At 48.0% G+C, this 27,564-nt stretch overlaps 7 protein-coding genes across 7 annotated transcripts; 6 read left to right on the top strand and 1 right to left on the bottom strand.

The window, feature by feature from the left end:
- Nucleotides 1–121: 121 nt before the first annotated feature.
- EPUS_08757 (Tubulin alpha chain) lies at nt 122–1,853 on the top strand (the record flags this gene model as incomplete). The annotated part of the gene is made up of 7 exons (XM_007802610.1): nt 122–146; nt 232–272; nt 343–369; nt 427–502; nt 568–1,098; nt 1,153–1,576; nt 1,625–1,853. The coding sequence occupies 7 exons, from the start codon at nt 122–124 to the stop codon at nt 1,851–1,853; spliced, it is 1,353 nt and encodes a 450-aa protein (XP_007800801.1).
- Nucleotides 1,854–4,961: 3,108 nt separating this feature from the next.
- EPUS_08756 (uncharacterized protein) lies at nt 4,962–9,403 on the top strand (the record flags this gene model as incomplete). Its single annotated transcript, XM_007802609.1, has 4 exons — nt 4,962–4,989; nt 5,041–5,192; nt 5,247–5,370; nt 5,421–9,403. The coding sequence occupies 4 exons, from the start codon at nt 4,962–4,964 to the stop codon at nt 9,401–9,403; spliced, it is 4,287 nt and encodes a 1,428-aa protein (XP_007800800.1).
- A 1,149-nt stretch (nt 9,404–10,552) lies between these two features.
- On the bottom strand, nt 10,553–11,631 carry EPUS_08755 (uncharacterized protein; the record flags this gene model as incomplete). Its single annotated transcript, XM_007802608.1, has 2 exons — nt 10,553–11,535; nt 11,613–11,631. The coding sequence occupies 2 exons, from the start codon at nt 11,629–11,631 to the stop codon at nt 10,553–10,555; spliced, it is 1,002 nt and encodes a 333-aa protein (XP_007800799.1).
- Nucleotides 11,632–12,101: 470 nt separating this feature from the next.
- Nucleotides 12,102–14,161, top strand: EPUS_08754 (uncharacterized protein; the record flags this gene model as incomplete). The annotated part of the gene is made up of 2 exons (XM_007802607.1): nt 12,102–12,944; nt 13,001–14,161. The coding sequence occupies 2 exons, from the start codon at nt 12,102–12,104 to the stop codon at nt 14,159–14,161; spliced, it is 2,004 nt and encodes a 667-aa protein (XP_007800798.1).
- Nucleotides 14,162–15,209: 1,048 nt separating this feature from the next.
- On the top strand, nt 15,210–17,960 carry EPUS_08753 (uncharacterized protein; the record flags this gene model as incomplete). The annotated part of the gene is made up of 3 exons (XM_007802606.1): nt 15,210–16,025; nt 16,073–17,167; nt 17,772–17,960. The coding sequence occupies 3 exons, from the start codon at nt 15,210–15,212 to the stop codon at nt 17,958–17,960; spliced, it is 2,100 nt and encodes a 699-aa protein (XP_007800797.1).
- Nucleotides 17,961–18,646: 686 nt separating this feature from the next.
- Nucleotides 18,647–19,321, top strand: EPUS_08752 (uncharacterized protein; the record flags this gene model as incomplete). The annotated part of the gene is made up of 1 exon (XM_007802605.1): nt 18,647–19,321. The coding sequence occupies one exon, from the start codon at nt 18,647–18,649 to the stop codon at nt 19,319–19,321; it is 675 nt and encodes a 224-aa protein (XP_007800796.1).
- A 1,496-nt stretch (nt 19,322–20,817) lies between these two features.
- On the top strand, nt 20,818–22,606 carry EPUS_08751 (uncharacterized protein; the record flags this gene model as incomplete). The annotated part of the gene is made up of 2 exons (XM_007802604.1): nt 20,818–21,233; nt 21,286–22,606. 2 exons carry the CDS (start codon nt 20,818–20,820, stop codon nt 22,604–22,606), a joined length of 1,737 nt encoding a protein of 578 aa, XP_007800795.1.
- Between the last annotated feature and the right edge of the window lie 4,958 nt (nt 22,607–27,564).

The raw sequence follows: 27,564 nt of genomic DNA, 5'->3' as shown, positions 1-27,564 counted from the left end.
AACTCACAACCCCCACAATCAACCTCGTTACTACAGCATATCTTGGAGCTTCATCACTGTCTACCTACGAAGCTCACTTTATCACCCTTCTCTGTACCATTAGCATCTTCGACCATCCACTATGCGAGAAGTCATCAGCTTGAATGGTATGTTCCCTCACGCGCGCCCGGCGGTCGATCCTTGTCAACATCAGTCAACAACGTGACCTGAGACTGACCTTGTCTTCAATAGTCGGCCAGGCCGGTTGCCAAATTGCAAACTCTTGCTGGGAGGTATGGCTATTCCCAAGAGCAAAACTCTGCCTTTGTGTAGGAGTCTTTGGCTAATCTCTCCCCACACCAGCTCTACTGTCTTGAGCATGGCATTCAGGTTCGTCCTCCATCCCAGACAAGTTTCAGCCGATCTTCTGACATGCAAATTCTACAGCCTGATGGATACCTGACCGAAGAGCGCAAAGCAGCCGATCCGGATCAGGGGTTCAGCACTTTCTTCTCAGAGACTGGTGAGCTCAAACCACATACATCTTCAAACCCCACGCGAACTAGTGTTGACGCAAAAACCTACAAGGCAACGGCAAATATGTCCCCCGAACGATTTATTGCGATCTTGAACCAAATGTGGTAGACGAAGTTCGCACTGGCACCTATCGCAGTCTTTTCCACCCAGAACAAATGATCACCGGGAAGGAAGATGCGTCCAACAACTATGCACGTGGTCATTACACAGTTGGCAAAGAGCTCATTGACCAGGTTCTTGACAAGGTCCGCCATGTCGCAGACAATTGCTCCGGCCTTCAAGGCTTTCTGGTCTTCCACTCCTTCGGCGGTGGCACTGGCTCAGGTTTCGGAGCTTTGCTTATGGAACGCTTGTCTGTCGACTATGGGAAGAAATGCAAGCTTGAATTCTGCGTCTACCCCGCTCCTCAGCTCGCTACTTCTGTCGTTGAGCCCTACAACTCAATCCTCACGACTCACACCACTCTGGAGCACTCAGACTGCAGTTTCATGGTCGACAATGAGGCTATCTTCGATATCTGCCGACGCAACTTGAGCATTGAGAGACCCAATTATGAGAACCTCAACCGTTTGATTGCGCAAGGTGGGTCTTATGCTCTCGAACACTCCTCGATGGCTCGGCTAATCGTTGTAACAGTTGTGTCATCCATCACTGCCTCCCTCCGATTCGATGGATCCCTCAATGTCGATCTTGCAGAGTTCCAAACCAATTTGGTTCCCTACCCACGTATCCATTTCCCACTCGTCGCATACGCCCCTGTTGTCTCTGCCTCCAAGGCCTCGCATGAAGCCAATTCTGTTCAGGAGATTTCAATGTCCTGCTTCGAGCCCAACAACCAGATGGTCAAATGTGATCCTCGTAACGGCAAATACATGGCAACCTGCTTGCTCTACCGTGGCGATGTTGTTCCGAAAGATGTCCACGGTGCTGTTGCCACCTTGAAGACCAAGCGGACTATCCAGTTCGTCGACTGGTGCCCTACGGGTTTCAAAATTGGTATCTGCTATCAGCCCCCTCAGATGGTGCCCAATGGTGATCTGGCTAAGGTCAATCGCGCTGTGTAAGTTTATTAACAAGCATTCTCTGACAATCACTGATGGATTCGTAGCTGCATGTTGTCCAACACCACTGCAATCGCTGAAGCTTGGTCTGCGCTCTCTCACAAGTTCGATCTCATGTACTCCAAGCGTGCATTCGTTCACTGGTACGTTGGTGAGGGCATGGAGGAGGGTGAGTTCTCTGAGGCTCGTGAAGATCTTGCAGCTCTTGAGCGTGACTATGAAGAGGTTGCAAGCGACTCTGTTGAGGAGGGTGATGGTGCTGAAGCCGAATACTAAGTGTCAGTGAGGACCCAAGGAGCAGTCCTGGTATCCACATCGACAGTGGTTTGGAGGCCGGATTGTCATCCTCTATTTTCCTGTTTGTGTTTTTGGCTGGTTTTGCCTTTTTCAGCATGACTTTTCAGGCGCTTGCAAGAGTCCAGGGTTGGAGCCATCCATACCAGAATGTGTTTCACTCAGATGGTAGACTCGCAGACTGCAAACCTATCACGCACAACAGCATGATTGAATGAAGAATGCTACTGCTGTGTATGGACGACCTGATAATAAAGCTGTACGTATGGATACCGAAACCACCTTGTCCTACGTTCAGCCTCTGTAGATTGAGTGATTATAGAGGCCGGAGGGCCTGGATAAGGTCCTCCGGTCCTGATTCACCTTGCGGGTTGCCAGGGGTTGCCGCTCTATCCCAACTAAGTTGTAGAGTCTGCAGTCTGCACTATAACAGTTAATCTTACCACGTACTATAATCATGAACTGACGTCCGTAGCTGTGGTTTACGATTATTAATCTCTCGACTTCCGACCACTTTCCTCAATCTATGAGGTAGCCACTGGCTCTTCTGCTCTACGTGTCATTGTATTATGACACTTATTTGCTCGAGCACGTGCAGAACAATCCACGCGAGACATCCAATGTTTAAGGTACAGGACAAACTGTCCACATTGGCTCTCCTACTCAGATGCCGCTACATATCCAACCTTAAAACGTAAAATCTCCGTACTAGTGCAACTACTACATCCGTTTCCTACTCAACCGTAGCTGAACCAGAATGGGAGACGTGCCTGTGTGCCCATGCAGACGCAGACCTGAGCCCACCGTGGGGTGGAAATTCAGCCACCCTTGGGCACATTAACCAATGCAGACTTGTCATGTTTACCTCTCCAGAAGTTTACAGGACCCAGAAGCAATGAATGCTGATCGACCCTTTACCTTTGGTTGCCGTCCCCAGATAACTCACCCCTATCTCCAAAATCTCGCCTGCCACCTTCAGCGGTAGTGCTAACTTAAATCTTCAATTTCTTCTTCTCCAGCGTCTGCTCCATACACCTAGTCATTCCTCCATCCACACTTTGTCAATCATGGAGAAACAAGAAGTCACAAAGATTCCTCCACCATCATGGTTCTGTCGGATGTCCATTTCATAGCCAAAGCCGACGATGGATACGTTATGGCTATCACAGGCAAAAAGGAGCAATCGGTTCGACGATTCAAATTTCTTTTAATTCTGCTCTGTCGAGAAACCCGTTATGCTCCGAGAGGCTGAGGCTGGTGTGGCCGGTGTGGCCTATGCTCATCTGTTAAATGGCGGCCCTATCTCGCTGGACCAGGGAATGGTATTGTCATTCGTTGGCACATTGTCTCTTGCTAGCCCCATCGCAGAGAGGGCCTCGAGCACTCGACCGCAGATGCTCAGTACCACCAGACTACCATGTATAGCCTAAAGGGGCTGGTGTTTTTATTAGCTGTGTGCAATGGACTTCGATACCACAGCGATAGCCGTTGTGAACCAGAAATATTGTTCAGAAGAGATGATAGATGCTAATGTATATGCAACCGGTCAGGCATTGACGCTTGCCATAGGATGGGCTGTTGCTCGTGGTCCTATTTTGTATCGGAACGCCGGAAATGCGCTTAGTACGTCTACTACATTTCCAACAATTGAAATATTACTTTAGGCAAGGGGCTCCACAACAGCCGCAATCACCATGGAAACCTGCATTATCAATACTGGATTTGCCGTGTCCTTTGGAAAGATGGTTAGCGTATCCCTCTCCCCGGGAGTATATGCTAGGGACAGAGGCCTTCCGTTCGAGACTTCTTCCCGTTTGTAAGCACATCGCTCAATGCGAGATTTAGGGTAATAACTTGGGTACAACAAGTCAATCCTACCTACTGTACCCCTGTGTGTACTATCGGCCTGTTTTAGATAGTTATGGTCCTTCTTTTTCTCATCAACATCGGGTCTCCAATCGCCTCAACGCCATCATCTCGCTCTTAAGCGTTGTCCTTAACGGCTCGTACACCATTGCGATCCCTTGCCTTGTCCTGAAGTGCTTCTCTGAAGAAAAGATTTCCTGGGGTTTAAGGACTCTGGGCTGGTTCGACCTCGCCATCAATACCTTCGTCCCCCTTTTCAGAGTCTTATCTGTGACTCCTTGAACTTTCCCTCCCAGAAACCTATCAAGGCTATGAATATAAAATACGTAGCTCCCATATTTGGGTTTCGTGATGCTCTCCGCCATAACCGATCAGGCCATGATGGGAAGGAAGGTTCATGTAGGACCGAGAAGGGAGATTGATCTGAGGTAAGCGTATAAGACACATGAACTAGGCAGTGCCTCGGACAAACATGCATAGGATCAAACCGAGGCACGAAAGCACCGACTGGTAAGCAAAGACTTGGGGTGAGTTTGCTTGGTTTATCAATACTTTCACAAGTTTGGAAGGAAATGAGATAACGACAGAACCCTATTGGTGTAGAATGATATTGGTCGGTTCCAACGCAAGTTCTGAAAGAATTTCGAATGGGAAATAAAATAACACTCTGTAGTGCCAGCTCCTGTATCGCGAAGAGGCCGACCACTTTTTCATTATGGTAACCCCATCCAGCACTTGATATATAATTGGACCCCAAGAGCTGCTAATGTGATCCAAGAAAGCACCAGCACTCGCAGATTGATAATCATCTTATTGTCGTTTGGTGCAGGTTGCCAGTTTATTCCACCATACTACGTATACTCCGTATGTAGTAAACCTACGTAGTAAACTAAAGATGTTAATTGATGAACAAGTTCGTTTTGGCCCGAGGTCGGGCCGACAGTGAGCGTCTTGGTCCTGAGTTATGAAGACAGTACGTATGTGTAGTAGCGCTGCCATCTCCAAATTGATCCACAGCTAGCTCCGTGTTATGAATTACTTCGGATCTCCTCCGTAATTACGACTCTTCATGAGCTTGTTCTGCTGCTGCTGGCGTTCTCGCAATCCCATCCAGGCTGCTGAACACGAGCCCTGTCCATTGGACATTACCACAACGCATGTTGGTAGCTTGACTGGTGCACTTGCAAGCTTCGATCAACCTGTTTCCGCCGTCGAGTGAACAACATGGCAGACAGCTTGGATGGTGGTGCAGGTACGTCTTAAGAGTCATCAGGAGCTTTAGCTAATACTTGCGCATTACTAGGTCATCTTAAGCTCAACCTGACCCCAGAGGAGAAGAGAGTCTATGGTCAGCTCTTCCGTGCTGCTGACCCAGATGGCTTCGGAGCCGTCTCTGGCGACGTCGCGGTCACATTCTTTGACAGGACGAAGCTCTCATCGGAGGTCCTAGGCCAAGTACGGACAGCATTCAATTGCTACGATTAGGTTACTAAAGCAAAGTACATCCAGATCTGGCAACTCGCAGACACCGAGAATCGTGGGCTTCTCACGCCGTCGGGTTTCAGTGTCGTGCTACGGTTGATTGGCCACGCGCAGGCAGGCAAGGTGCCCACGGCAGACTTGGCTTCCCAACGTGAGCAATTTCTATATCTGCGTTCCTTCTTCTTACTGACATTGTATTAGCTGGGCCATTGCCGCGGTTTGACGGAATCTCACAACCCGCCCCCAGCATAGCTCCTCAGACTACAGGGCCGCCTATTAGCCCCACACAATCTGCCCTACCTCCCATACGAGTACCGACGCTGCCGCCCGAGAAGGTCCACGAATACTCGTCTTTGTTTGAGAAGTCGGGAGCTGAAAATGGTATGCTCTCCGGGATCATTGCAAAACAGATATTCGAACGAGCTAGATTACCCAACGAGGTTCTGGGTCGCATTTGGAATCTAGCAGACACCCAAGGCAGAGGTGCGTTGGACACGACCGAATTCGCTATAGCCATGCATTTACTGGCTTCATATAAGAGTGGTACAATGAGAGGGGTTCCTCAGAGCCTTCCTCCTGGGTTATATGAGGCAGCAGCGAAACGAGTACCTACCCGTACCTCAACAGGATCTTTTGCAGGCGCTGGCAGTCCTTCCACGCCTTTGGTACCTTCACAATTTACAGGCATAAGTGCGGGGCGGCCTCAAAGCCCAATTGCGAGACAGCAGATGGGCACACCCCTCTCCGCGCAATCGACTGGGGATGGTTGGGCTATCAGTCCTGCAGACAAAGCAAGATTTGATCAAATCTTCTCGGGATTAGACAAGTCGAATCGTGGTTATATTACAGGTGATCAAGCGGTGGATTTTTTCGGCAACGCGCGATTACCGGAGGAGAGTCTAGCTCAAATATGGGATCTCGCGGATATCAATTCCGAAGGTCGGCTGAACAGAGACGAATTTGCTGTCGCGATGTATCTCATAAGACAACAGAGGGGGACGAAAGAAGGACGGGGAAATCTACCTGCTACTCTTCCACCAGCGTTAGTGCCTCCGATGATGCGCAAACAACAAGCTCCGCCTTCCCAGCCGACCGCGCCAGCCTTCGAAAATGCACCTGTAACCAAACCCAGATCTGCAGCAGATGACTTGTTCGGACTCGACGCTTTCTCTTCTGCACCTACACAGGCTCCTCAATCGACAGGTGGCTCCACCGCAGGCGGGCCCTTTCAGAATCCTAAGTCTCCACCACCACCTACAAGCTCCTCTTCAAGTCCTTCTACGAACTTCAAGCCATTCGTTCCATCTTCTTCATTTGGTCAAAGTATAGCTCCACAGCAGACTGGCATTCCTACGGCAGCTCGTGCACGTGCTCTTCAACCTTCCGCTTCGGATGACTTGCTTGGCGATGCAGATCCAGAAGTCAGCCAAAAGCTGACTTCGGAAACCAGCGAGCTCGCTAACCTCTCCAACCAGGTCGGCAATCTTTCAACGCAGATGCAAGGGCTTCAAGGTACTAGGGCGTCTACTGAGCAGGAGTTGTCTCAAGGGGCTCAGCAGAAGAGAGAGTTTGAGGCAAGACTCTCTCAATTGCGGACATTGTACGAAAAAGAAGTCAAAGATGTCAAGGCGTTGCAGGAGCAATTGTCAGCTCAGCGAGGCGAGACCAAAAGAATGCAACAAGATATTGCAATGCTTGACGGAGGTTTGCAGGATCTGCAGAGCCAGCATCAACAACTTTCGACGGCCCTAGAAGCAGAATTGCGCGAAAAGGCTACCTTAAATGAGAAAATCAAGGCCACAAATAATGAGGTGAACGACTTGAAGCTCCGAGTGGAAAAGATGAAATCCGAAGCGCGTCAACAGAAAGGGTTGGTAGCTATCGGTAAGAAGCAGCTTGCGACGCTCGATGCAGAAAGGGATCGACTCCAGGAGGAACTCGATGCAGCTAAGGTCGATCGTGACGCGGCAAAAAGGGAGGCGGATGAGCGGGCACGTAGTGCACCTCCAACGTCATCTGTTGCGAGCCCAGCGAATATAGCAAGTCCGGCAGCCTCCACCACGAGCGCCACCAATCCCTTCTTCCGACGTGGGACTGGTACTTCCGAGGTCCCTTTCTCCCCACCCATCCCTAGTCGCCAGCAAACGTTGGAACGCGACAATGCATTTGACTCTATGTTTGGACCTTCTTTTGCAGCTCCAGCCGCTTCAACTCCACCTCCACCTGTCACCTCCTTTGAGAATGAGCCATCTAAGTCTGAACAACGAGCAGGGACAGAGATCTCACCATCCACTTCGCCGTTCGTATTTTCACCTAGTGAGCCTGTACCGGGTAGCGAGCCACCAGCTCCTCCACCGTCAAGCCAGATCACAAGCGCCGCATTGCCCCTTCGTGAACCGTTAAACCGCGGGGACTCGATCAGCTCTTCTGTCAAGGTAGCAGTACCCGCTAGTCGTTTAAGCCCTGCAGACACTCCAAGAGCGGCCACGCCGTCTGCTTCAGCCTCAAGCATATACAGCCAGAATGGTGACTTGCCTACTCCCGGTGACAAAGAATTCCCCACAGCGGAAGCTGAGAGATCACAACCCTTTCCTCCTATCGAACGAGGAACGCCAGATATTCGTGGGACTGAAGTCCCAACCATCAGCGAACCCTCCAGTGAGAAAGGTCCTTCTCAAGACATCCCTGGTGCTTTTCCGCAATTCGAAACTCCAAGATCTGAAAATCCCCCAACAGTCGGCGCAGATGCGGCCGGAGCTGCCGCCGTAAAAGCATTCGATGAGCATGAAGATAGGCAGGAGCCTGCGGGTAAATCTGGTGATCTTGACACAGACTTCGATCAATATTTCGGAGGGCCTGCCCACTCACGATCGCCTTCTCAAAAGGCAGCGGATTTTGACTCGGCTTTCGACTCGGCTTTCGCGAACTTCAAGGCACCAAATACTAACGGCACAGCAAGTACCACGAAGAATGAATTTCCGCCAATCCGAGAACTGGATGACAATGAAACCGACGACAGCAGTGAAGCTCCTACAGGTTTCGAGGATGATTTCACGCCAGCATCGCCTCCGAAGGCGCCCAAGGAGAAGGCAGCCGAGCAGGGTAAACCAGAAATTGCATCTGCTGTGCCAGAATCACTGCGAGCGAGGCCTCCATTCAACACTCTACCTTCTACAAACAGCTCTTTGCCAGAAATAGACGCGCAAACTTCACCACCAACGTATGGCGAGAGCGTGCCTCATGACAATCCTGATCAATTTCCTCCCGAATTCAAGGGCCTCCTACCTCACAGAGGTGATCCAACCTCTCCCGTAAACGAACCACCTCATTCTTTGGATCACGATTTGGGTGGACCTGCTAACCGTAGTCTATCACAACCATATGCACCTGAGGCTGCGAAGTCACCACCGTCCGCTGTAACGACGGGAGCATTGTCAGCAGCCGCGCCGACCCAGCAAGGAAAGGTCACGGAGGATGACTTTGATGCTGCTTTTGCCGACATGACTCCAGCTCCAGTGGTAGACGACGACGACGACGACCTCGGCACGGCTTTTGCCAACAATCATACCGCTATAGAATTTGATCCAACTTTTGATTCACCAGCACTATCAAAGTCAACAACGACGAGAATACCAGCTCCTATGGCTTCTTCGCACTTTTCGACCACAGCGGAACCAAACGCCACGAAAGACATCGGAGCAACAACCGAATTCTACAATTTCCCATCCAACAACAACTACTCACAGCCATCAGTAGCGCCAGGGCACCCAGCGCCAACTTCAACCACCTTTAAAGACAGCGATTGGGATGATATGTTCGCCTCGCTAGGCAATCGCTCTACCCCATCCACGACCGCTCCCAACAGCACCAACTTCGCTCCTGTAGCGACGGAAACATTCTCGCCACCGCCCGGCCCACCTCCGAACATGGCTGGCTCTTCGACGGTGACACCAGCAGTGGGAAATGAGACATCCTTCCCATCTTCCACCATATTCAAAACGGAGGACACGAAGCCCGAAAGACCTGTCCCAGGCCGAGCACTGACCATGGGTTCGGAACACGATGATCCGATCCTGAAGCGGCTGACGGCTTTGGGATGGAGTAGGGAGGAAAGCCTAAATGCGTTAGAGAGATTTGATTATAATATCGATAAGGTGAGTTTGAGTTTCTTCTACCTCGACTAGCTGGTTCACCTGAGTTGAGAGGTTTGTGATGTCAGGGATATGGCTGATGAGGCTAATCCTTTATTATGGCTAGGCTGCGGATTATCTGACTTTTAAACACTGACTCAACCATCCAACCACTTGACAGACGTGGGCGAAACCGGCTCCCGCTACGATACCACTACGGTGGTGCGAACATCACGGGTCGGTCAGGGAACCTGGACAGTGTATGCGAGCGAATTTCTTCTGGAAGGCGTGGTGCATTGGGGGTTATAACCTCTGCTATTTGCAGCACATGTGTCCGAACTTGGCGCTTCCTCTATCTTTTTGATGCCTCCTCTTTTCCCCCGCCCAGCTTGATCTGTCAGATCCGGATGCAGAATACGTCGAGGAGGGAGAGGCGGGAAACAATGCACAATGCAACGCGAGGAAGAGATGGTGAGATTCATCGCCCAGATGCAGCGCGCCGTGGATATAATTATTGACTGATAATGTATAAGACCTTGAGGCTTCACTCTTTACTTGGAACCGGAAGGCCTGGAATTGATCGTCGGTTTTGTGGTGGTAAGCGGGCTGATATATGTTACTGCCGGGATTATCTTAATATATACAACTTCTTTTCTTCTATTCTATCCTGACTGCAGCTCTCCCTCTGTCCCACCCTCTCTCTCTTTCTATTCGGCCACTCCTGTCCCCATCCCATCCGTTCGTTTTCACAACCACATCCCAGCCTGGCATACACTCGCTCGCTAACTCCGTACTACCTGACACACGAGGACAGGATGCCGAGAACGAGTGCTTGGCTGGTGGTAGTGGTGGTGGTGGTGGTGATGGGTGCGGCTTATCAAGACCACCCAGTTTCCACGACTATAGGGTTTCATCCAGTTTTCTGATTTTTACCATCCAGGCTTGTAGGATAGTGGGCTCAGATTGGCTGGGAGTGCTCGCTCTTCAAGCCTTGGCCCCTTTTTGGGTTGTGATGGGCCATGAAGGTAGATGGCTTGGCCCGCAGAGGCTGAAGCTCGTGGTGTACGCGGGTCCATTGGGCAGTATTCCTCTCGACTTCTTTCTGGATACCAAAATCGGTCAGGTAGATTGGTGGTTTCAGAGTAGAGGGTGCCTGAAGGGTTGGGTTTATCCGCCGAGAAAGCAGAAATTCTACCCCGAGCTTCAATCTTTGGGATTCCTTAGATTTGGTCTGGTAGGAATGCGACTTTCGTAATAGCAGACTTGGTGCTGTCTTGTTATCGAGCGCATGAATCTTATCTTCTCCAGCATCCGCGGCGTGATCTTCTGGTACTTGTCTCCCCTTTTCCCCTTTCGTGCTCGCTCTTTAGCGGTTTCAGGCTTCATTGACTTCTCCAATTCTCCAAGCATCTTATCCATATATTCTAACTGTACATAGAGACCCATGTGGACGCATTCCTGCACACTTAGCACTTGACGCAAGAGTGGGATTGGGTATGTATCCTCGTGAATATTCCACTTGTCGATGTGCTCTTCGGTTGCAGAAGTGAATTTGACCATCTGATCGAACTGTTTGGCTGGTGGCAGGTATGGGTAGATGCCCTTATCAGCTAAGGGGAAGGGGAGGGGCCAAGGTTCGGGAGTAGAGGAGGGATGTGTCGCGGGCGCCGTATCTTTTGCATTACTCTGTAAAGTCTGTGAGCACGGCTGTTGAGCACGACTGCGTTTTTTAGGGCGCCGCCTTCTTCGACGAGGCACACTAGCCTCCTCAGACTTGACCGTCGTTTTGGTCACTGGGCGGCTGGGTGATGCTTGAAGTGTTTGCGACACAACAGTAGAAGCGTCCTTAAGCTTGTCGCTCGCTCTGACAGTAGAGTTGGTGACGAGACTATGAACCTTCTCGTAGCACGAGCTGCCTTTCGTGACAGACATAGGCGTTGGTGGCATTCGTTGCGACTCATTCAACGCCCTGGCTGGAGTCTGGGGCACAGGCACATCTACCAATACCTGGAGATCGAAGCCATCAACCTCGGTCTCGTCCGAAGGAACGGTGAAGGAGGTCTCGGGGGTAATATAGGCATTTCGAGGCCTGGATTGAGGAAACTGTGTTGCGGGGAAATCTTCGCGCCAGTCTTGGGTGGAAGGAATGCCTGGAAACTCTGCTTCTGCTTCTCTCGCTGAATCGTCTTTCTCAATGCGCTGTCAATGGACTGTAAGGACGCAAGGAGCTGCCAGATTGGGACGTGAAAACAAATGCACGGACCAGGGGGTGGGCTTGGCATGATGCGTCACTTTCTAGAGTCGGTCTTCAATTATTTGATGGTCTTCACTCTTCACTCTTCACTCTTCACTCTGCACTCTGCACGTCTATCATGACTGTAGAAGGCTCTTCCCCGAACGAGAGGTCCATCAGCCTCCGCAATGCGCTCATGTCTCTCTGTCTACAAGTTCTTGACACCAGGAGTTTGGAAAAGGGTAAACCCTACCACCGCCGCCGGAAACGGTTGCAAACTTGATCTTCTTTGTGTGTACATGGGAAAATGGTCTCTTCTTTTTCTTGGCTACTATCTCCTCACTGTCATATCGCTTATTTCGTCTTCCTTCTTGTTTCAAGTTTCTGCTTTCTGCGGAGGGTGGGCCTCTTTATGCTCTTCTTCCTAGACGCTCTACCAATCAACAGGTTTGACAACTGCAAGGAACTTCTCTCCACTTCACTTCAGAGATCAGCGTAATATCTACTAGATCTACCAGCATGGCACCCAAAAAACCCCCCACAGGTTTTCACTTGGACCTCCAGAACTACGAAGTCAGAGGCGTGGATTTCTATGGCTCAATACAGGAGAGGTTGGAAAAATATGGAGAAGAATGGTCCACTTTCACACAGGCCCTTTGGGGAAAGCCACTTTCCAATTTTCTCGACAGTACTCCTGGTAACGATCGAATGGATGATTCATGGCAGCCGGTGCGCGCACTGGGGAAAGGCGCGTTCGGCATGGTGGGATTGTGGGAGAAGAGGAACCGCAAAGGCAATCTTCAAGACTGGGTCGCAATCAAGGAAATGAAGCGTGGCCTGAATCCTGGTTGGCAGCTTCAGCGCGATCCGACCTTGGCCAAGGAAGCTGTGATGATGCAGCAGCTCAATAGTGCGGAACAAGGTCGCGGCTGGCAAACGAAGAATAACATACTTCGCCTCCGGAGCTTCAGATTCTTTCCGGAAGTCAATAGATGGCGTTTCTACCTCGAATTTGCTGAGCACGGAGATCTCTATAAGCTAATACATTCGTATAGGGCATGGGATACGTATTTCCCGGAAGAATTTCTTTGGCATACATTCCACAGCTTCGCCAAAGCTGCTCTTGTGATGGAGCAGGGCCCTTTCTTGGACCCAGAGTCGCTGGAGCCTCATAATGGACCTGTTCTGCACATCGATATCAAGCCCGAAAATATCTTCCTGGGCAAGGCAGATAAGAAGGCCCTGTTTACCAACTATCCCACCATCAAAGTGGCTGATTTTGGATTGTCAGAGATAACACATCAAGACGATCCGGACAATCCATCGCAGTACAGAAAGGGTACCCTCGACCATATGCCACCCGTAAGCATTTTGGCAGCTCAAGCTCCTTGCCCACTATTGCTGACAGACATCCGTAGGAAGTCACATGTTTTACTGCCCCTTGGAGTCGACGTCCCGATGGTATTCTACACAACCTAGGCGAGAATAAGGCCGACGAGGCCATAGATATTGAGCGGGGGATGCTGGAGCCAGGCTATAAGTTCTTAGCAGCACATAACGTGTGGGGCTTCGGTAAGGTGATGTATGATATGACGACATTGTCCTGGTCAGATGAACTGGACGAGAAGATGTACAAGTCGACCACGGAAGCAGAGTACTACGGGAGTTTGAATGAGCACGCTATCCCTGAGATCAGGACGAACAAGAAGCCGGAATATTCCTCTGCCCTACGAGATTTGATCAGAGAGTGCCTACACATAGAGATTGGTAAGCGACCGACGCCGCAACAACTTCTAGAACGTACGCTGCGCGGACTCGAAGCAGCCGCGCAATCCAGGCTACAGGGCGCAGATGACCACGATGGCCCCAGGGTGTATCATATGGGTAACGAGATCAACCACATGCTCCGTGGAGATGCAGGACTGCCCGCCCAACGGTCTGACTGGAAGGCTATCAGAGAGCAATTTTGGATGCATCCACATTGGGAGCCTCTCTTGTCAGGACGGTGGGCACCGCAGGTGCGAAGCGGCGAGTTGGCCAATCAACCAATTGAAGATGGTGGACCTAAGCGTCCGGTTCGGCCATTTGCTGGTAGTGTCCGGGCAGATCCGCGTCCAATAGACAACTTTCAGAATCATCGGGGTGTGATCTGGACACTTGGTTCGTTGTCTCCGGAAAGAGATACACCAGGCAATAATGGGGAGAGTGACGGCGATGATCAGGGAGACTTAGGACATCCATACAACCCCGGAGAGAACAGGCCGTTGTCAAGGCCACACGACACAGGGGAGCTCAGCCCTAGGCCAAATGAGGGCGATGCTGCAAGGCCACCTGATGCTCCTGACGATGCGCTTACGAGTGCAGAACGTACGACACAACGTCCGGCTGAGGCGGTGTCTACACGTCCAGTTCAGCGTCTCAAAATCAACCCACCCCAAGCCCCACCGAAGGAGCAGCTTCCACAAAAACAGACCAAGAAGCGGAAACGGGTCATGGGCATCAGCGTTGATGACATTGCTCAAGAGGTGCAAGGTCGCAATGTAGAAGGACACAATCTGAGGCCTAAGCGAAAACGTTAAGCGTCCTGACATAGGTTCAGGCTGATTCTATCACCCGGTTGGAGTTGGAAAGCATTCACTTCAGCTCGTTTTCGGTGTGCTCGAGTCAAGTTGAAGTGCCGCCAGATGGTTCCAAGGAGCAGTCACTAATCTCTCTTGGACGGGGTCAATGTAAAGATGTACATGATGGGAGAGGAACCAATCTTCGGCAAGTCTCCTCTTCGCAACCTACGTGCTTGCATTTGTTCTCGATCCTCTGGTCACACGTGCTCCATGTTTGTCTCCTTGGAAACTAGAGTCTTATCAAAACCCCGAGCTTCCTCATCTCCGCTCTCTAGGGGCGGAATGTAGAACTTTCCTTGTCAGACAAGGCTGAATGAAACTGATAATAATATATTTTTCTACAGAAAGGGCTGACAAGATTAGGAGGGCCTATCGCTGACCAAGCCGCCTTCACTCAACTAGGATCAAATTACAGCACATAAGTACTCCGTAGACAGCCTGGGTTGAGAAATATTGCATCACAGAATCGATGGACATGATAGGCCAAAACGATAACGGCTTCGAGGAGAGTATGCATGACTCGCTTCAAAGATAGTAAGCCGAAATCAATCTTAGCTGAATGGACACTATCACACAGTACAGACCGTCACAAAGCAATCCTCACTGGCTGGAAGAAAGGAGATGCCCTGCCATGTGCTAACCTTCCTCTATCGCAACACTATCCAGCCCCCCTCATTGATGGGCTGGTATGCTCTGCTGTTTGTACAAAGACATGAGTTGAGCTCTGTAAAGGTCCAATTTGACCACTTCCGCATGCGGAAGAATTTTCTCTCCATGCCTTTGTAAGTACATGTGCGGTATGCTCTTTGATCTCTGGCTTTCCTGCTTCTTCCGTTCTTTCTTCGGCGCTTTATTGCGGCTTACTATACATGTTTGCACCTGTTGTACCGTATTCTTGTGGGATAATGCCTCCATGCATGCATTACACGCTATTCTGTAAGAGCTGAATCGATTCCACAATCTTTTGCAGCCCTGTTCCTACAACAATTCTGCATCCGATCTGGAGATGAACCCGCCTATTACGTTAGATCTCGACAATTTCCGGTCCCGCGAGGAGTCGTGGCGGCTTCCTGTCTCGGATGCCTTGGAAGATCCATTCTTCTACAGAGCTGCCCACTACTGGGGACAAGACGAAACGCTCTTCCTCAACAGTGCCACCGATCTTGACGACGACACAGGCTGGAAACCGGTGCGCCCTCTTGGCAAGGGTGGATATGGCATTGTTGGTCTATGGCAACAGACTGACAACAATGGTATAGTGCTAGACTCGCTGGCCATCAAGCAACAGAGATATAGAGACCACACCCTATCACAGGCGCAGCTCACGGCTGATAGCGGCATCGCATATGAGGCCGGCCTTATGTATCAACTAAATGAACAAGAATGCCCAAATATCATCAAGCTGAGAGGCTTCAAGGACCATCCGCTAGAGAGGTTGTGGAGATTTTATCTCGAATACGCAGAATGGGGAGACCTGCGTCGGCTGGAAACCTACTACCGAGCTTGGAATACTTACCTTCCAGAAGAATTCCTGTGGCAAGTATTCCATGACCTAGCCAACGCCGCGTTGGCATTGGCAGCAGGCGACTTTCACAAGATCGGCGAGGCCAGCGGACCTGAGACGGACTCCTACGTCGTACATTTCGACCTCAAACCAGAGAATATAGTTCTCGGTGATCCTCCTGACCCTAACCCTGTTCACTTTTCGAACTATCCCGTTGCCAAAATGGCCGACTTTGGTTTGGCGCGCTCGACTAATCACCTCGATCGGTCTAACCCTGCATATTATCGGGGATTAGGTACACCTGGATACCTCCCTCCGGTGAGGTCGAACCATGGTATCTTGGACGAAGGCTGACCGTGAAATAGGAGCAAGAGGGCCAAACAGCGCATTGGAAAAACCGACCGTATGGCAAGGACCGTAGACGTCAGGCACCACCAAACCTCAACGCACGACGCCGGAGGTCGTGGTGCATTCAGATGGAGATGAGGGATCCCACACCGGGGTACCACTTCGACCCTACGCACAATACGCACTGTATTGGGAAGATTATGTTCGAGCTGTTGACTTTGAGAGGCAGTGATCGCACCAGAAGTGAGATCGAAGCTCTGACAGAAAAGCAGTACTGGAACGAATTCGAACTACACGGCATAGAGGAGATCCGAACAACACGTCAACCAGAATACTCATACGAGCTTCGAAATCTGGTAAGAAGCTGTCTCAAGACCGCGCCTGCGACCCGCCCTACACACGGGCAGCTCTGGCAGACCACATTCGATGAGTTGGAATCTAGAGTAAAGGCCGTCGAAGACCCTGCTACTGGTTTGAAAAATGGGCCGCGGGTGTTCTACATGGGTAATGAAATCAACGACATGCCGATTGGTCAGCAGGACTTACCGTCCGATCAAGACATACCCTTCACTAAGAAATCTTTCTATGCTAACCGGGAGATAAAATATCAAGATCCAGAATTGGAACCCCTGTTAGGCGGCCGTTGGGATCCACAGTTGCAGCGGCACCATGGAGAAATTCCATCACCCATCCGGGGAGGAAGAAAAAGACGTTGGGAACCTGAAGCTTACATTTTCATGCCCCGCAGGGAAGATTCCCAGCGGGTGGCTAAGATGGTCAGATCAGCTCAGGGATTCTATGATGAAGAAGATGACATGTATGATAGCGAAGGAGATGATCGTGATGGTGATGAAGATGATGAAGATGATGATGGTGATGATGGTGACGACAGAGGGGACAGTGGTCATGTCGATCAAGGAGAGCGACAGGGACCTCCAAGAGGAGGTGGCAAAACTAGAGGCCAAAGTAGAGGAGGTAGTGGAGGAAGGGCTGGCATTCAAGGAATGGGTCGAGGAGGAAGAACGATGAGAGGAAAGGGTCGAAGCAGGGAAACTGGGGGAGAGGAAGGCGATCGTACATCCAGATCCGGCAGATCCGGCAGATCCGATAAAGTAAGAAAGAACGCTGACAATAGACGCACCAACAGCCACCCCAGCCAGTCAAGCAAAAAGGACAGTCTCGACCTTGCCGGGAGAGGGGGAGGTATAAAGAAAGGTACAAGGTCGAAAGACGCATTCGAAAAGACAAGGGAACATCTGCAGGCTAGAGCTCAGGCAGCACTCGCGCATTTAGAGAATCAAAACACGCCATCCTGGTCACCGACTCGACCTGGTCATTCACCGCCACGATCACCAAGTCAATCGGCACCATCCGAACATGGCTCCCCGGGTCAGCCTTCATCACTGAATGCATCGCAAGCTTCGCGCGGGAGACCCGAGGAGGAGAGGCCTCCAACAGATCCTCCGACAAGATCTTCTCCTCCGGGTTCTGCTCCTTCCAGGCCTTCTCCATCAGCGTCATCACCCCCAAGATCTCAAACCCCTCCTGCTCCTTCTCAGGTACAAAGGGGGAAAAACGCTGTGGCACAGCGGGACAGAGGCAGAGGCAGAGGCAGAGGCAGGGGCGGAGGTAGAGGCAGAGGCAGAGCCGGAACCCGTGGCAGAGGTTCCCAGCGCGGCAGAGGTTCCCAGCGCGGCAGAGGCGGTACTGAACGAGAAAGGGGCGGCGGTGTTCGAGGACGAGGTAGAGGCAGAGGAGGTCAACGGGGCAGGGGAGGACAAAGAGGAGGCGGAGAAGGAGGAGCCGGCGGTACCGGCCGCCAAGTTCAACGGGGTGCAGATCAGCTCATCATGCAACAAGCCCTTCCCACGATGGAAACACATGAGGTGCGTGGAAGAGCTTTGAGGCCGCGTCGGTGATGGGAATTGCAACAGATGTCAACGGATGGGAAGGTCCGAGATGGCGCGAAATGAGATGATGGACCTGGGACAAGAGAGGGAGTTTAATACATGATGGTCATGGTAGGTAAGAGGTTTGGGTATTTCTTCGAAGTTTTATCTCAGAGAGACGAGAGACGGTGTTTTTGTCCCCTTATCTTTGTTGTTGGAGGATACCTTGGCTCTGGCTTGCTCAAAGTCGTTTCCTTGCAATCGTGTTTGTCTGTCTGAAAACCGAAGCGGGCAGGAAGGGAAGAGAATGGAATACGACAACAGCAGCAGCAACAGCCTTTTCATTCATTCAACCCGTCTGTCAGTCAGTCCATCATTCTGTCCACGTAAAGTAAGTACCTAATTTTCCCACTCCACTCTCATAACCTCCACTCCCTCCAACTTGCCAGTATACCATACCACTCACCAGCAACCTATTCTACCCAAAGTCCTACAACCCTCAGGATTCAGTACCCGTAATCTGTGAACTAGCACGTGGGATGTTCGACAGAACCTCAATCTCCCTTCTATCATCCTTCATCAGGCTTGACCTGCTTATCCCCCCCTTTCTCTCTTCTCTCCTGCTTCTCACCTCGTTGCCTCTGCTGTGCCGCAGTCACCCCAGCCCTTCGCCTCTCTAGTCCAGTCCGCCAAGTTAGTCCGATGAAGAAGGACCAGACAAGAACAAGAACAAGAACAAGAACAAGAACAAGAACAAGAACAAGAACAAGAACAAGAACAAGAACAAGAACAAGAACAAGAACAAGAACAAGAACAAGAACAAGAACAAGAACAAGAACAAGAACAAGAACAAGAACAAGAACAAGAACAAGAACAAGAACAAGAACAAGAACAAGAACAAGAACAAGAACAAGAACAAGAACAAGAACAAGAACAAGAACAAGAACAAGAACAAGAACAAGAACAAGAACAAGAACAAGAACAAGAACAAGAACAAGAACAAGAACAAGAACAAGAACAAGAACAAGAACAAGAACAAGAACAAGAACAAGAACAAGAACAAGAACAAGAACAAGAACAAGAACAAGAACAAGAACAAGAACAAGAACAAGAACAAGAACAAGAACAAGAACAAGAACAAGAACAAGAACAAGAACAAGAACAAGAACAAGAACAAGAACAAGAACAAGAACAAGAACAAGAACAAGAACAAGAACAAGAACAAGAACAAGAACAAGAACAAGAACAAGAACAAGAACAAGAACAAGAACAAGAACAAGAACAAGAACAAGAACAAGAACAAGAACAAGAACAAGAACAAGAACAAGAACAAGAACAAGAACAAGAACAAGAACAAGAACAAGAACAAGACTTTAGTTAGTTAGTATGCTGTATACTTGGCACTACTACTATACAATAATATATCGATACACCAGTTCTGCAGACCCAAAGATAGAAGCAGAAGCAGCAGCAGGAAAACTTGAATTCTCTGTTGCCTCCACGTTGTCCTAGTCCCATCTCGTCTCGTCTACCGTGAATATTGATGAGTAACAAAAAAGCATCGTGGCAAGCGCTGTGTCGTGATGTGCTGTATTTCACACCAACCAGGTCTGCTCACCAGGAACAGAAGCCAAGGACTCTGGGGCATGAAATAGGGATGGGTCATAGTATGAATGGAGGGGCAGCAGCGATACTTCGTATAGCGGTGAATTTCGAAGAGATTTGTTAGGTCCTAAACAGGACTAGCGTGGCCTTGTCGTCATGTGACGGCTCACATTTGCCAACTGAACGACAAACACAGTCACCAACTACTAAGATTTTCAAGTTCACTGCTCTTTTGAGGCGTCAGAACCCAGTAATGCTTCTTTCAACGCTCAATAGTCATGGCAAACCCAGCTTGACTGGTTTAGTGCGGGCAACATTCCCAGGTACGCCATACTTTCACATACGTGGGAAACTGTCAGACAAAAGCTAGTTTACGGTCCTCTGAGGGCCGCGGTCCTTTTGGTCCAACAGAAACAAATGACCAGGATGTTATCTTTTACGGATGTAGCAGATGGCGTTGAATCAACAAGTCCGGCTACAGAAAGATCCACTTTTGTGGAGAACAAGCTCGGAAGGACAGTGCAGTATTTTCTGGGTAGACAGTTGTTGCACTACACAGTCCTACCACCGGTGACAATGCCCTACGAAAAGGGCGGTATCTGCCTGACAAAAACGACGGGAGTCGATGCTCAACTTTAAATATCAAACCTACTAAGACGTAGTAGCGTTTCTGCCAAGCCTGCTGCCTAGAGCTCAGCCATTTCCTTTGAGAGAAAGTACCGTAATTCAAGCTGGGTGTGTAGTGCTATGAAAGCTGAATGGATCGCGGTTTCGGCCTCGTTGCCTCCCTCACCATACAATAACGGTGGCACACCCAACTATTTCACACCGGAATGCCTCCAGGGCCACATTTAAGTAAGTGATGACAAGATACTAATAGGCAGATGTTGTTTTCCAAGAAACGCCATCTTTCTATGGATGGATGAAGTTCGAATGGAAAGCAATTTGCACGATTCGGAGCTCAAATAGGGGTGACAAAAGTCATGGCTGCATGACGTGGTTCATTGACAGATCAAGCGGCCATGAAGCGCCACACGAAGGTACCCGCATACTTAGCGTGAGCATTTTTGTGTGGCCAATAGGATAGGAATTTTCAACGTCGTCAGCCTTGCCGGGCAGGGATGACGGCACCAGATGGATGAACGGGAGATGGTCGAGATGGCCACTCTTACAGCTGTGTCTCGCTGCCATGAGGATGGAGATCGAGTACTAATCGTGTCTTTCATCCGCACCAATCCTTCTCTTATTGCTCACAATAGTCGCAAACTATGTCAGCGACGTATCCTTCGCGACACTCATTTCAGAGCAGTCGAGTCTTTGAGGCCCTTAAAGACGACGTCGATGATTTGATGCAGGATGGTATCTCATCAACACAAAACCTCGAAGTCTTCCGCAGGAACTTTGACGCCTCAATACAATGTGGACTTCCCCTCGATCAAGTCTCGGGCAGCTTCCTCAAATGCTTCAACGAAGCGCGGCCTCCAGGCATCACTCAGTCGGAGGCAAATGGGCTGGCACATCGATCTCGCAAGTCAGGCCAAGTAGCCTCTGTACTGCCCAAGTACCCAACCCAGGAAGAGTGGTCCGATATCAGGCCAGTTTTCACAAAGTTGTACTTCACCGAGGACAAACCCCTGAAAGAAGTCAGGAGTATACTTGAACAACACCATGGTTTCGTAGCAACGTGTGTATTTGATACCATTTCATCATCCTCGTTGCTAATGGCTTGGTGATAGGGAGCGAATGTACAAGGAACGGATCAAGATCTGGGCGCTCCACAAAAATTTAACGAGAGTTGAGAAAGAGACGATGATTCGAAAGATTGGACAAAGAAGACCAGTCAACCAAACTCTTCTTAATAGGCGACCTCTCTTACATCGACTTGAACGATACTGCAAGGAAAACAGAATTTCAGCGCCATATGAGCTGCACTCAGTTCTTAAACCCGCCTTCCAGCTCGCCCAGCCTATTGCGTTGTACGGTAGCATCAGAACCTGTGAGGTCATCATGCAAAATATCGAGATCTACATGGACTACTATTTCACTAGTGGACCTGGAACTCACTATTATAAGAAAGTTGTGGCCACTGCATACCATGGGTCGGCTGATAAAGCTTTGGTCTTTGTAGAGGACGAGGAAGCTTGGAAAGATATGTTGGATCCAGTGGAAATCGTTCATATCGTAAACGATGCCTTTGACGCCTTCGAAAATGGCTTTATCGAGTTGGCATTTAGAAAAATGGAGGAAGGATTAGCGCTTGTTGAAACCATGTTTAAACAGCAACCCCCAAGTTTGCTAGGCTACCTCTTTTCAATTTTGCTCAGGTGGAAACATTTCAGGTCACACTTGACTGGAAAGATGGTCAACTTCGTTCTTAAGATGGCCTCAACCATACTCGGAGATGCGCACCCACTAAGCATCATTGCTAATCAATTAGTCACCCAAACAAATGCAACTGAAAGTTGCTACATCTGGCGCGCTTTGACTGAAGCGTTGAGTAGGGCATTCGAGCCCCTGGAGAACTCCCGACAAATTGAAGCGGTGCGCTGGTACTGCTTGTACGGAATAAAAAGGCTAGGACCGATAGGTGAAGCACAAGACTATCTGGAAAGAACAGTCGGTGGGGAGACGGTACAGAAAGGTCCCAAATACCTTCACGAAAAAGCACATCTATTATTCAAGCAAGACAGATATTTGGAAGCAGAGACACTGTACAGAGAATGCCTGGAGTCATGGAAAGACGAGCAACAAGATATTTTGGCCTGGGGAACCGATTCCAAATCATTAGAATGGAAGTTTGATATACGCAACTGCCTGGGCTGTCTGGCGGCTATGCTGGATCATACGGACAGGGTCAATGAGGCGAAGGTCATGTGGAGACGGTTTTTCGAATTTGACTTCAAGGCGTTTGGCTCAGACGGTGTCAACACCGTGATCACTGGATCTTCTTTCAACGACTTCCTCGCAAAGCATGGCTTCCTTGAGGAAAGAGAGATGCTGAGAGCTGAGTGTCCAGAGCTTCTTCGTCGAAGAGAGATCCCAAAGGAATTCTGGTAATACCACTTTGAATGGCAGCTTCCAATTCGTTTAACAACAGGAGAGAAATTCTTCTCACCCAAAATCAGGAGTGGCTGTCGTGTTTTGTGGAGTGTGGAGAAACCTTAGAGCTCGCCGGCCTTTCTTACATTTTGGGAATGGGTGGTTTGATGCGAATCTTTTGTGGATACGAGACGACTTCTTCACTCGTCACAACAAAATTCTCAGACGATTTATCGATCCACTTACAGAACTTCCGTTTGTGCTTTCCACGCCGTCGAGAAATTTTAGACCCGCCTCATATCTATTCGCAGACTAATCGCATGATCTTCTCTTTATATTCTTAATCACAACTGAATGGGACAACCTCTCAATCGACTTGCACAATTCACGGTTTCGCATATTTGCAACACCGACTCCAGATCAGAGACTTTTCGGTTCCTGTGGGAAGGAGGCAAAGAGTGACCCGTCAGTCGATCGTTCTGTCGGCCGCTTTGAGGCCTTGCTTCCTGTTCCCCTTTTTTGGTTGTCGTTCACCGGGGAAGAGCGGAGATGTGTTGACCTTCACTAGGGATAATTACGTGGGCCCCTCTGGTCAACTTCAATCGGGAGGAAATGCAAATGGGTTTCATATGGTTCCCGATCTGTCTCCCGCATGTCTAGTCTGTAAACTGTTTCTTCTCTCCGCAAGAAGAGTTCAATTTGATCAACAAGAATCCCTTCGTCTTCAAGCTAATATGTGGAAAATCAAGCCTCGATTTCACAAACCCCCACTCCACAAAAAGTCGATTAGACCCACGTGACCAACAACCTTGCTTCTCGAACAACACCCCTCTACCTACTACTACTACTCCACCACGATTGCACTTTTCTTTCCGCACAGCGCTCTCGTTGTTAGTGCTCTGGGCCTCAACCAGTGTATCCATCAAATCAAATAAACCAAATCATTGACCCCCATTTGATTTGCTTATCTAATCCCAGAGGTCGATTTGATTTGATTTGACTTATTTGTTAAGTGGAATCAAATGTTAGTAAGCAATGTTTTGTTAGGAGGACTACTGAGGATTTTAATCTCAGAAAAAAGTCCCTCAAGACTTTTCTCTTTCTATCAAAAACAACCCTGAATATTTCAAAATAGAGGACTTCTCTGCCAAGACTTCCATTTGATATCAAATTTCAAAATCTTGATCAAACTCTTCACGTTCGGCCGCAAGATCAAAAAACGCCGACAAGAGCATCGATTCCATCTCCCGAGACATCGCAGCCACCGGTGTCGGTGCTGCAGCAGGTGGGGCAACGCGCTCAAGAAGGATGAGACGTTGAAGCTCTGCAGCCGCGACGCGGGTGCAGACGCGCCAAGGATCTGGTCGAGGATTGCCAGAGAATTTTTGGTGAACAAGATAAGGCGATTGATGGCGGTAAGGATAGGGGAGGTGGGGGGGAAGCTTATCTTGGGCTGGAGGTAGAAGGTCGAGTATGATGAAGTGGATGAGTGCAATTCTATCTCAGAAGGAGGGGAGGCTAACTACTGTTGCTACAACCTTCAATTCGAGTCACGCAAAAGTAATCAATGCCAAGACGCAAGATGTCCGTCTTGAAATGTGAGCCGGTTTCTACATCCTTCTTGAGACAATCTCCTAAATACTTCGCACACTAATCTTAGCCTCTCCAAAATTCATTTCCACTTGAAGACCTGAGCACACGTGATGGTGACCCGAGCGATGGATAAGCAGCCCTGAGCTATGACTGTACAAGACTATTCTGAACTGGTGTGATCCTTTGAAAAAAACTCATGAGTGCAATGGATTGAGTGACTTGATTGATTCTAACGTAGTTGGGAGAAGAGGAAGAGGCTGATGAGCTAATCTAAGCAGCAGCGCCACCAGGGGGTGTCTGAATTCATTTGACACTATTTGCGCCGAAATTTAGCCGAAATGGACAATTGTTACTCCTATGTACAAAATCATCGCCATTTCACCACAACGATGACCTTATGGCTTTCCCATCCGAATTTGCTAGAGTTCTGCATCGAGAAGGCATCTCAGCAATACGCGCTTGAACCTCCTGCATTGTAATTTTGCTCCATTCGTCTTGCAAGACCTCTTTGAGCTGATCAAGATTATCCCATCTTCTTCTTCGAATTCGCTGTTTCAAAATGCCCCAAATAGCTTCCATAGGGTTTAAATCAGGCGATTGAGCAGGATGAACAAGTACAGTTATCCAATTGCTATCCTTGAGCTGTCTAGCAATGTTAAGCTCAGATTTTGTACCATGAGAAGGATCATTATCCTCTTGTAGAATAGCATCCTGTCCATAAGAGATTCGTGCGTTTTGAATAGCTCTGATATAGATAGGTAGAAGGCGCTTAGTATTTTTGAGTTATTGAATTACCCTTGGGTTTCATTTTAACTGCATAAGGTAAAGTAGCCTCTTAATTAATCAAATGCTGTTCAAATTACTTATTTGATTCATATTAACTCTTACGCGGTTTGCCAGGTCTTTTAAGAGGGGCTCAAGATAATTATTTTCATTATTATAAAACTCTAATTTTTTAGCCTTTAAATACTAATTAATCCAAGTAGTAATATAAAGCTTTATTCCCTTTTTCTTAAGTAATTTCTATACATTTTTAAGCTTATAACAAGTACCTTGTTCTTATAGAATATACTATTGAAAGACCTCTATAAGATTAATATATACTTTATCTATAAAATAGATTTTAGCCTAAAATTTATTAATACTTTTGTTTTGATGCTCTGCTCTGTACTCTTTGCGCTTTTTCTTATTATTTAATGAGACTTGTTTGATTCGTACAGATTTATAGCGTCATGCGTGATTTGTATGCTGTTAGAGGCTTCATTAAAGTGTACGAGTCTTGCAAGGAAGATTGAAATACTGAATTTGATGCTCATAATGCTGATTTCGAACAGGATTCGAAGGAGAAAGCTGAATTTGATGCTCATAATGCTGATTTCGAACAGGATTCGAAGGAGAAAGAAGGCCGTAAATTTGCTCCTTTATAAGATTTGAGGGGCGCCCTAGACGCTTTGAGAGCTTTCAGGTCCTTCGATAAGCCGGAGATCCTTGAATCTGACGTTTCTTGAGCCAATTAGCAGCAGTTTGGTGGCTAATGCCATGTTTGGCAGCAAAAGAGCGAAGAGATTCTTTAGAGTCTATTCGAGAATCAAATGCTTCAAAAAACCGGGATTTTCGCACAGTATCAGCTTCTCTGTGCTTTATAGCCGTATTCGGAGTAGCAGGAGGACTCATCTTGCTGAATTGATTGAGTAACTTTGTGTAGAAAACGAGTGGTTGAATTGTTAACTGATTCGGCTAAATTTCGGCGCAAATAGTGTCAAATGAATTCAGACACCCCCTGGTGGCGCCAAGGCAGAGATAACGGAACACACGTGACAATATGGGCCCTCCTTTGAAAATTAATACGTCCTTGTATTAATCTGTTCGCCCTACCAGGTTATTGATGTGCTAGTCGATTCGCTCGCTTGGATGATTAGGTCTTATTATATTAAATAGTTGCCTTTTTATCTTCTCTGACCCTTTCTAAAACTTCTAGTCCTCTTCTGTCGCTGTACCGTGGCCGCTCAAGTGATTGAGTTGGATTTCCTCAGCAAGTCCTTGACCTCTCGCCGTTCTGGTTAGGCTGTGTGGACGACTTTTTTCGCCTGTGCAGAGCCGGACGTGGATTGAGATCTTAGTAATTACGCTCAGCTCAGCGTTGCGCTCGAAATCTATCCTCGCGGAGGCGCCTGCCCAGCAACCCTCGGAATGCGTTCGGAACGGTGCATTCGCAGCGGTGCATTCGGCAACGGTGCATTCGGCGTTTGGGTCTTGGCGGGTATTGCGTCATATAAATTGCTAGCAAATCTACCTATCTTGACCATCTGAATAATATGAAATTTTACACATGAGGATACACTACTTACTGATGGGGGTCCCCTATTCTTACAACGGGGGTCCCCTATTCTTACAACGGGGGTTCCAAAAAAGATTATATAATAATAATTAAGTAAAGCTTATACACTAGCCCTAAGGAAACCTAGCACACTAGACTACTTAACACCCAAAAGCTTATAGACTAATAGTATTACTTAACATAATAGATAAGGCTCTTAAATCTATTATAGTATAATGTATTACCTATCTAGCAAAGCGTTATAAGACGCTACTAGAGTTACAAATAAGCGCAAGACGTGACCGCTTAACTAAAGCTACTTTAGAACTACTTACTAAATAGATGTATATAGTCTAAAACTAAGGAAGAGACAAGATAGCTACTCTATTAAGTATAGATGTTATAGGCGCCTTTAATATAGTATTATATTAATAGCTTATCCATAACTTAAGGAAGCGTAAGATACCTCTAATAATTACTAATTAGGTGGCTAGCTTTCTATCTAATAGAGCCTTTATACTCTTTATAAGTAATAAGATGTCTAAAAGATTCAAGGTCTATACTAGAATCCCTTAGGGCTCCTTAGTCTCGCCTATCTTATATCTCTTTTATAATGCAGACCTCCTAAATATTAGGAATTACTAAAATACTAAAGTAAGCACTTTTAATTTTATTAATAATATTAATCTATTAGCGTTTAGCTAGAGTATAAAGAAGAACTATAAATACCTAAAGCAACTATATACTAAGTGCTTACGCTAGGCCTACAGGTATAGTATTATCTTTATGCTATAAAAGTATAAGCTAATATACCTTATAAGGAGCCCTAAAAAATTTAATATAAATATAATAATTAAAGTAGCTAATATCTTTATATTAATTAAAACTAATATTAAGGTATTAGGACTTTAAATTAACTCTTATTTAAAATAAAGTCTATATATTTAAAAGATAACACAAAAAATTACTTAATAAATACTTACTCTTATAATATTATTAATCTTTATATAAAGAGCTTTTCTCTTCTATATAAGGCATATTTATAATATAGTAATTAAGTTAGTAA

Source organism: Endocarpon pusillum (genome assembly GCF_000464535.1).
Source record: "Endocarpon pusillum Z07020 unplaced genomic scaffold scaffold174, whole genome shotgun sequence".
NCBI classification, from domain to species: Eukaryota; Fungi; Ascomycota; class Eurotiomycetes; order Verrucariales; family Verrucariaceae; genus Endocarpon; species Endocarpon pusillum.
This window is presented reverse-complemented; position numbering and strand designations above follow the sequence as displayed.